This window comes from Pistacia vera, unplaced genomic scaffold (genome assembly GCF_008641045.1).
Source record: "Pistacia vera cultivar Batoury unplaced genomic scaffold, PisVer_v2 Contig368, whole genome shotgun sequence".
Classification (NCBI taxonomy): domain Eukaryota; kingdom Viridiplantae; phylum Streptophyta; class Magnoliopsida; order Sapindales; family Anacardiaceae; genus Pistacia; species Pistacia vera.
Window position 1 is genome coordinate 267,594 of NW_022196188.1, and position 9,242 is coordinate 276,835.

At 35.5% G+C, this 9,242-nt stretch overlaps 1 protein-coding gene across 1 annotated transcript; it reads left to right on the top strand.

The window, feature by feature from the left end:
- Window positions 1–390: 390 nt before the first annotated feature.
- LOC116140285 (PH, RCC1 and FYVE domains-containing protein 1) lies at window positions 391–8,743 on the top strand. Its single transcript, XM_031425935.1, has 9 exons — window positions 391–673; window positions 827–913; window positions 2,034–2,123; window positions 2,224–2,310; window positions 2,431–2,625; window positions 3,800–5,905; window positions 7,106–7,252; window positions 7,743–8,161; window positions 8,331–8,743. Exons 1-9 carry the CDS (start codon window positions 620–622, stop codon window positions 8,449–8,451), a joined length of 3,306 nt encoding a protein of 1,101 aa, XP_031281795.1. The 5' UTR covers window positions 391–619; the 3' UTR covers window positions 8,452–8,743.
- The last annotated feature ends 499 nt before the right edge of the window (window positions 8,744–9,242 follow it).

Sequence of the window (9,242 nt, forward strand, 5' to 3'; positions counted from 1 at the left end):
AGGCAATTTGAATTATAATTGGAAGTGAATAATGGAATAACAAGTGAATTAAGAAAATCCCAAGAGCAATAAACAAAATTGATGGGTAAAGGAAAGTCCAACTATTCTATTGACAAAAAACTAAACAAAAGCACACAATTCTAAACAGCAATAAGAAAATGATAGTCAGAAACATAAAGACAAAAGCAAAGCTAATTTTTTTAACCCAAAGTGATAACAGTGTACACGTGCACATGGGTTTAGTCTTCGTTACTTATTACAAAACCAACGCTCTCTCTCTAGTCTGTGCACGTTTCTCTAAGCATTATGCAAGAACGGAGACACCCAAATGAGCCCCGTAAATTACACAGTGATTGTGTGACTTCAACTTATTTATTTTATTCCTATTATAGGAATAAAGAAAGAAACAGAACAAATTTATCTACAGAATAGAATTTGATACTCTCTGCAGAATCATTCTTATGCTTTCTTTCTTTTAGTTGGTTGTGAATGTGAACATACATTCTCCTGCTACGGTTCCTTTCTGGGGAAACAAACACCTTTCTCATTCTGCTTCCTCTGTCTGTTCCCATTATCTTAATCAGTGACTTTCTTTGTTGGAAGAAATTCTCTGCCAAAAATGGTTGAAGAAGAGTTATTAACAACACTTCCTTTTGATAGGACTGTTGAACAGGTTCTTATTGTGTATTATTGTTCATGATGTTATGTGAAAATAAATCTTTTTGCAATTATTGTAGTACCCTTTTGTGTTCTGGAACTAGTGATTCAGTGTTTGTAAACTAAATTTCTGATTTTATCTTGTAAATTTATTGTGATTTTTGGGCAGGCAATTCTATCTATAAAGAAGGGTGCTCATCTTTTGAAGTGTGGAAGAAGAGGGAAGCCCAAATTTTGCCCTTTCAGACTCTCCTTGGTAACCTCATTTGCATGCTGCCGCTTTGTGAATGATCAGAGTTTTATGTTTAATTTTGCAAAGGAAACTTGAGTCAACTCAGTTGGCCTTCTTATCACTAAAATAAATTTGAAACTTCGTATACATGTGTTTATGGTTGCACACGGAAACAACCATCTTTCTTTTTTCTTACCTTTTTACACTTGCCTGCTAATTAGCTGCTGTCTCCATGTCTTTTAGAATATCTATATATGTATATATTTTTTTGTCATCTGCTTATTCAAGTGTTTTGTTAATTTATGGAATAATATATATATCTACATAAATTCTTCCAATAGACTGAAATGATAAGAAGATTGAGAACAGTTGAATGCTTTAGGTACCGTGTTGTACACAACAATGATCAATTTGTTCACCTGTGAACAAGGCTGTTTTTGATGATTTGTTCAAAGTCACTGATATATAATTACTCTTTTATTCTATTTTATATATTTTTATCCTAATCATTGAGGGTAGTGAATTGTAATAGAACCATGTCGTACTCTAGGGGGGGTTTTTCAATGGAACCCTGGAGTGGAACTTACCACGGTTCTGATTGCACGCTACAGAAAATTTATTGTAACTATAGTTTGCAGAATTATCCATTACTCTTTTCAACTGAATGACTTGCTATTATGAATAATATCATTTAAATGCTGTTGAAACACTGTTAAGTATGGTAAAGAAAGATAACCAATCTATGAGAGTATATCAGCTAAGGATATTTGGTGGATTGAAGGAAAAACTACTGTAAAGCTTATCTTAGAGTTTCCGGACTGTGTGATTCGTTTACGGACGTTTGTTGTCAACTACTTAGTGATATGGTAGATGAAAATACATATACTTTGATTAAACATCTGTCTGCTCTGTATTTACTATTTAAATAATGCTTTCAATGGCACCATTTTTGTAATGAACTGACCGAGGTCACATTTCTGTGACATTCACAATTGGATCACCTGGCAAGTCATTTTCTTCTTCTCTGCATTGGTACCGTTTAACAGCAACCTCTCCTAATTTCTTGCATTTTGATTTATTATGCTGTTTCTCTGTACTTCTGGAAAATTTACAATGGATGATTGCAACTTCAATTATTTTGCAGGATGAAAAATTCTTGATTTGGTATTCTGGGCAGAGAGAAAAGCAATTGAGATTGAGCTCAGTTACAAAGATTGTTACTGGGCAGAAGACTGTATGTAACAAATGCGAATGTCTTATGTGAATTCTTTTGGTTAAACTGTATCACAGTGATGTACTTCTCATTTATATGATGGTGAAATTACCTTTTGCAGATAAATTTTCAGAGGCAACTTCAACCAGACAGGGAGCTGCAGTCTTTTTCACTTATCTATGCGAATGGTGAACGCTCACTTGATTTGGTAATAAAACCCATTGGTCTATTTGCACATCTTATGATCTTAATTTTCTTACCTTTTTCATTTTTACTTTCTCAGCCAATATTGGTAGCTTAATTATCTTTCCTTTATTACTTTTTATAGATATGCAAGGACAAAGTTCAGGCTGATTCATGGTTTATCGGCTTGAGAGCTGTGATATTGAGGTGTCACCGTTCCAGGCCGTGTGCTTCTTTGAGGGGCCGAAGAGGGATACAAAGCTGTGTTAGTAGCCCAGCTAGTTATATCAGAAGAAAACATAATCTTGGACTTGTAGAGGATGCCACTGAGTTATCTCAGGTTTTAAATACCCCAATATAGTTTACTGCATAAGATACTATGTTTATTTGTAGCTATGATTTTCTTCTTCAAAAAGAATGTATAGTGCAGAATAAGATTGTTGGCATGGTCATAGTTAGTCAGTAATTAAATCAGTTTAATTAGGTAATGCTTATGAAATGTTAGAAACTTTTAAGTACAAAAAAAAGTTGCTAATGATTTCAGGGATAATTGGGGAAAAAAAAAAAAAAAAAAAAAAAAGAAATGGTATGTATAAGTTTATACATATAAAATTTTGTCGATTTTCCAGTTTGTCATTTCTAAAGATAGCATAATGGATTCCTGGAGAATGCAACCGAGTATTCTTAGATTTCAAATACCATCTCGTTTCTGTGTTACTTTACAAGATACTGTTCTATCATGGTTTCAAGTTTTAATCTGGGAAATTATTCCAATTTTATGACTTGGATATCAGTTAAAATGTGAGATGTGCTCATACATGTTTTGTCTTATGTGTTGGGGTTTATTTTCTCTGAGAGCATCCTTGTTACTCCAAGTCCTTTGTTCGTCCCTCAAATCCTGATTTTGGTCTTTACCGTGTAGAATCTGTGTTTCTGCTTTGCTTTTTTTAGTATAGTAATGAAATTTTAGAATCATACATTTTACACTTTACAAGACCTTGCTTACACAAAAATAATCTGTTTCTGGACAAACTGACCACAGTGCAGCAATATTAAAATAATTTTTTAAATATATATAAGTAAGCTCAATTAAAAATATTGGATGATAAGATGATGCCACTATGATAATTCAGTGGTGTTTTAGATGAATGAAATCTGATGCTCGGATTACAAATGGATTCAGATATTTTATATTTAATTTTTCATATTCTATTTATTTATTTATTTATTTTTCAACAATTGAGTGTCACTGATCTGTATTTTCCTATAGTTGTTAAGGTAGACTGTCTGTGATTATCCATGTTAACTTGTTTTTTTTCTTTTTTCTTTTTTCCTGATTTCGGCAAAGAATATGAGATAATATCTTCTTCATGATTAATGAATATGACCAAGAATATATCAATTTTCTACTTCTGATTTTTGACCAAGAACATGGCATTTTATCTGGTCATGATTAAAGAAAATCTGCAACCTTACCCTTAAATTAATGTGGTTCATTATGTTTCATCTTGAAGGTACGCAGCTTATGTGGGAGTCCTTCCCTTTCACTTTCAGAAAGGTGTTTTTCTGATGGTTTATCATATTCTTCCAAAAGCTTTTATTCATCCGAATCAAGTTTATTACATGTGCAAAATGTGGTGAACATCTCAACTCCAAACTCTAACTTCACTGAAACAGACAATTTTGAGAAGTGGGCATCAAATTATACTGGCAAAGAGTGCCTAAAGAATGAGTCTCAAAGGTTTGTAGCACCTACTTATGGGTCACCACTAATAGAAAAAGAAGATGTTCTGAAGGATGTCATGATCTGGGGGGAAGGAGTATTTGGAGGAATTATTGGTGGTGCCAGTGACTGTTCTGCCAGCCAAAATAAAATGGTGGTCGATGCTCTGTTGCCTAAATTGCTAGAATCAACCAAGATGTTAGATGTACAAAGTATAGCTTTGGGGGGTAAACATGCAGCCTTAGTTACGAAACAAGGGGAAATTTTTTGTTGGGGAGAGGGGAAAGGTGGAAGGCTTGGGCATAAAGTTAATGTGGATGTGAGCTACCCAAAGCTTGTTGAATCCCTGAATGGGGCAGTTGTACAGTATGTGTCATGTGGCGAATTTCAAACATGTGCTCGAACAAAATCTGGTGAACTGTATATTTGGGGTGACAATAATCATGGTGCTGATATGGTGGGTGAGATGGGAAGTAGAAGCCACTGGCTTCCACGTAAACTTTGTGGTCCTTTAGATTGTGTAACTATATCAAAAGTAGCATGTGGGGAGTGGCATACAGCAATTGTCTCCACCTCTGGGCAATTATTTACATATGGAGATGGAACTTTTGGGGTTCTTGGGCACGGGAATCTGCAAAATGTTTTCCAACCAAAAGAGGTTGAATCTCTAAGGGGTTTAAGGGTAAAATCTGTTGCATGTGGACCATGGCATACAGCTGCAATTGTGGAGATCATGACTGATCGTTACAAATCTGTTGCCATTGGTGGAAAACTGTTCACATGGGGTGATGGTGATAAAGGGAGGCTTGGACATGCTGATGGAGAGAGAAAGCTTTTACCAACATGCGTTGCACAACTTGTGGATTTTGATTTTGTTCAAGTTTCTTGTGGCAGAATGTTGACAGTTGGACTTACCAGTTCAGGCAAGGTTTATACAATGGGAAGTGCAGTGCATGGGCAGTTAGGGAACCCACAGGCCAAGGATAAGTCAATAACAGTTGTTGAGGAGAAGCTTAAAGAGGAGTTTGTTAAGGAGATCTCGTCAGGATCATATCATATTGCTGTCTTAACATCAGGAGGAAATGTTTACACATGGGGGAAGAATGCAAATGGACAGCTAGGGTTAGGTGATATTCAAGATAGAAACTCACCAGCTTTTGTTGAGGCTTTGCGTGATAGGAAGGTTGAGAGCATAGTTTGTGGATCTAGTCTAACTGCTGCAATTTGTTTACACAGATCTATCACTGTTAGTGATCAATCAGCCTGTAGTGGTTGTAAAATGCCTTTTGGGTTCAGGAGGAAGAAGCGTAACTGCTATAATTGTGGTCTTCTCTTTTGCAGTGTTTGTAGTGGGAAAAAGGTTACAAATGCATCACTGACACCAAATAAAGATAAGCCTTCTCGTGTCTGTGATACATGTTTCAACCATTTGCAGAAGGTCACACATTCAGGAAGATTACTAAAACTGGAAAATCGTAGTCCAAGGAGTCTAATGAACTCACAAGGGGTTTTGTCTGAAGAGAAAGATGAGAGGGGAGAAGTGACTCCTACAAGGGGTCAGTTATATTCAAGTAAACAGATTTGTGATGTAGAATGCAAACCTGGGGAACCAAGAACCTTGAAAACTCGAGGAGAAAGGCAGCAACACTTAGAATTGGTCTCTTCTTTGACTTCTGGATTGCAAAGATGGGGGCAAGTCCCCTGCCCAATCCAATTTGAAATGCACCGTGTTGATAATTCTCTGGCACTTGCTCCTCTTTCAAATAATCAGTTGTCTTCTTGCTCAGCACTTTCTGCTGGATCAAATTCTAGTATTCCTATTGCCTTTAAAGAAGACAAAGTCTTGTCAGAATCAAACAAGACTCTCACTGACGAAGTTCAAAGGCTGAGAGCTGAGGTGATTGCTCCATTTGTGTTTCAGAGTTTTAAAGTTGATTGTTATTTGATTACACCTCGGTATTTGCTTGTATCATATCTGTTTCTTCTTTACTCCAGTTCATAGACACACAAAAAATGTAAAACATTGGCTTGAAGACACACTCAAAGGGTAGCAGTATCTTATATTTGGTTTTGGCCATAGATTAGTACACTATAGCACATCCTTTTTGGTATTCTTGTGTTGCTCCTGGAATGTTTGTAACATCAGATTGGTACCTTGGCTGCCAAAATTTGCACTTTGTCTGCCTTCTAGCTCCTTATAAACTACAACTTGATATACTACCTGTTTTAGAATCCTACATTGACTTAAACTTGGTTTGATATGCTTCCTATACCTGATATGCTTTGTGCCTTACGGCTTAAGTTTGTGGATTGGTTTTCTCAATCATGATATTGAAGCCTATAAATGCTACTCCATTTTGTGGACCTTCCCTTGTCTATTATCTGAATTGACTTGAATAGATTATTATAAAATTGACTTGAACATTGGACAGAGTATGAATTATACAACTGTGTTTAGTATTTTGGGAATACAGGTAAAATTTTATTGAATAGTAGCTTTCTTCTGAATGAACCACCAGGAGCTTTCCATATTTCTGTTTCTGCGAAGAAACTCTTACGAATTATTATTGCATACTGGGTCAAATTACTGCTAAAGTATACAAATAGAAGAAATCAACCACCACCTATTCTAAAATCTTCACTTGGTCTTCTGTTTTCTTTTCCTTATATGGAATTCAACCTTTGTGATGCTTTACTTTACCCCAAATTCTTTCGTTGTGTTTCATGCATTGGAATTTTATAATGATTTTCTTCGATTGGTAGATATAGGGTTAAAATTGCATTTTGTATCAGGGACACTTCATTATGTTTCAAGTATAAATACTAGTACACTGAACTCATTGGAATCTGCTAGGGGCCATGTCCTGAATGGTTTTCATGCTTACCAATTAGTATCTAATCATTGCTTAGCCAAAATGTTGAGTATTCGTAATTATTACATTATATGACGTCAAAATCAGTTTTTTGTTTTCTGAAATGCCCTATTTTTTCAGGTTGTTTTTAAGCTATATTTCATATTTTCTTGTTTATTTTTTGAATGCTTTTAAGTATAGTCTAGGGCATGCACTATTTCAACTAAAAGTCCTTTACTCAACAGGCTAGAAGTCTTGAAATGCAATGTCAAATTGGTGAACACAAGTTTCAAGATTGCCAAAGAAAAATTGAGGAGGCCTGGTCACTGGCAAGGGAGGAAGCTGCAAAGTGTAAAGCAGCAAAGGAGATTATAAAAGCTTTGGCAGTAAGGGTAATTTTTCTTTTCTTGCTATTATGTGGGGGTGATGAAAAGACTTGTTCTTTGCAACTTGTGGAAAATTTACACTTCATCAGACTCGTGTTTTTAGTGATATTTTCTTTTAATCTGAACTTCAGATAACAATATTTTATGCCTTTTGATTCCATAAAATTCTTAAATAAGTAGACATTGTATAATCCATATTTATGTGAGGATGGGGTGCTTGGAGTCCATAGATGAAGTGGTATGTAAGAATGTGGTGGAAAAGTTCTTGCTAAAACATTAATATTGATCATATGCTAAGGGTTCATGAATGTGGCAAAGTTGCTAAAGGGTTATTAGGGATACAAATAACACAAATTTGAGAATTGCCAACAAAAAAAATTACAATTATAGTTTCTATGTTTGAAGACCAATCACCCAGTGATCATTGGAAATCAGTTTTTATATAATTCCATCCATACATGCTCAGCAGTCTTTGATATAAATCTTACTGGTGCAGCTTCACACTATGTCAGAAAAAGTCGCTGCTGGAAGAGAAGCCAAAGATGGGGTGGTTGCGGATCTTCCTCAAGTCACTACTGTGCAGAAAAATAGTACCAAGCTTGACGCCTCACATCCTATGTTTACTGCTACTAATGTGCTTCCTGAAGTTAAATTACCGAAAGAAAGGAAAGTAGATAGTCTATGCAACTCTCCTATTGTGTTCTCTGATACTTTGAAATCAGTGTATGGGAGAGACTTTCACCATGACAACAGTTATAGATCAGTCGAAGATTCACATGTTGCAAAAACAGAACCTCAACAGAAGGGTACTAAGTCATCGAAGCCTGAATGGGTAGAACAGTGTGAACCTGGCATATACATCACATTTACAATTTTGCAAAGTGGGCAGAAGGGTTTAAAGCGCGTAAGATTTAGGTAATTTCCTATCAACTGATCGACCATATGTTTTGAAAGTTTTACTTTTTAGTTTTCTCAGTAGAAATTCTTGTGTAAATAGCCTTACCAGTGCATTATATATGTTACATGTATCAATTTGAATTAGAGTTGAATTGACAGTTGTTTCTCTTTCTTCTATGTTTTCTAGTCGGAAGCGATTCACGGAGAAGGAAGCGGAGCGATGGTGGGATGAGAATCAGGTTGTAGTGTACCAAAAGTATGGTATCGAGGAATACACAAATTCAAACCAAAATCAGATGAAGTGCTAATTTTTACACTAACTTATTAAGAGCTAATGTTTCCCTTCCTGAAGTGGACTCATAACCCCATGCACCTAAAACAAGAGCAGTGCAGGGGCTAGTTGAGTCTTCTTTTTCGGCTTGGCTCACTTATAACAACCAGGTGAATGATGTTGTTATATTTTTGAGAAAGCTTTTGGTGCATAAGATGGAATTTTCTTGTATTTAATTAGCAAGTATCTCACTCTCCTGCATTTGCTGCAGAAGTTTCTGTGCATATTAATCAATGTAAATGATTGGAAGACCTACTGATAAATTAAGAAGCTGTACTTCGATTTAAAATTTCAGGGTTCTTCATTTTTGCTTGTTATTAATTTTATACTGTTAATCATGGGACCAATGTCGTAATCTGGAAAATTTTAATTTCAGCCATTTGAAGCTAACGATATGTCCAATGTTTCATGAAGAAGTGGACAGTATGTACCCAGCTGCATGTGGATTGTTACAAATAGCTTTATACAACATAACAACTCAACTACCTTAATGACGCAATCATCGTTATGGCATTGTTGGGAGAAAGGAATAATCCTCCAAGTCCAGTAAGAAATCAAATTGGACTTAAAAAAGCATAAAGCATTTTTAAAGTAAGTTTTCGGCTTTTAAAGCTACAATAAGGCCCAATTTGAGCCTAATAAAGATCGAAATAAAATGCAGAGCTTCCAAATTTCAACACACTAAGAGAATCATAAAGTGCCAAAGTCCACTTACAAATATACACGCACAGGTAATTCTATTTTTTTCAGGATTATGCTTAAATGGAT

Coding starts and splice junctions, on each gene's coding strand:
- LOC116140285 (XM_031425935.1), top strand. CDS start 620: ATGGTTGAAGAAGAGTTATTAACAACACTTCCTTTTGATAGGACTGTT. Junction 2,626..3,799: donor ATGCCACTGAGTTATCTCAG/GTTTTAAATACC, acceptor TTCATCTTGAAG/GTACGCAGCTTATGTGGGAG. Junction 8,162..8,330: donor TTAAAGCGCGTAAGATTTAG/GTAATTTCCTAT, acceptor TATGTTTTCTAG/TCGGAAGCGATTCACGGAGA.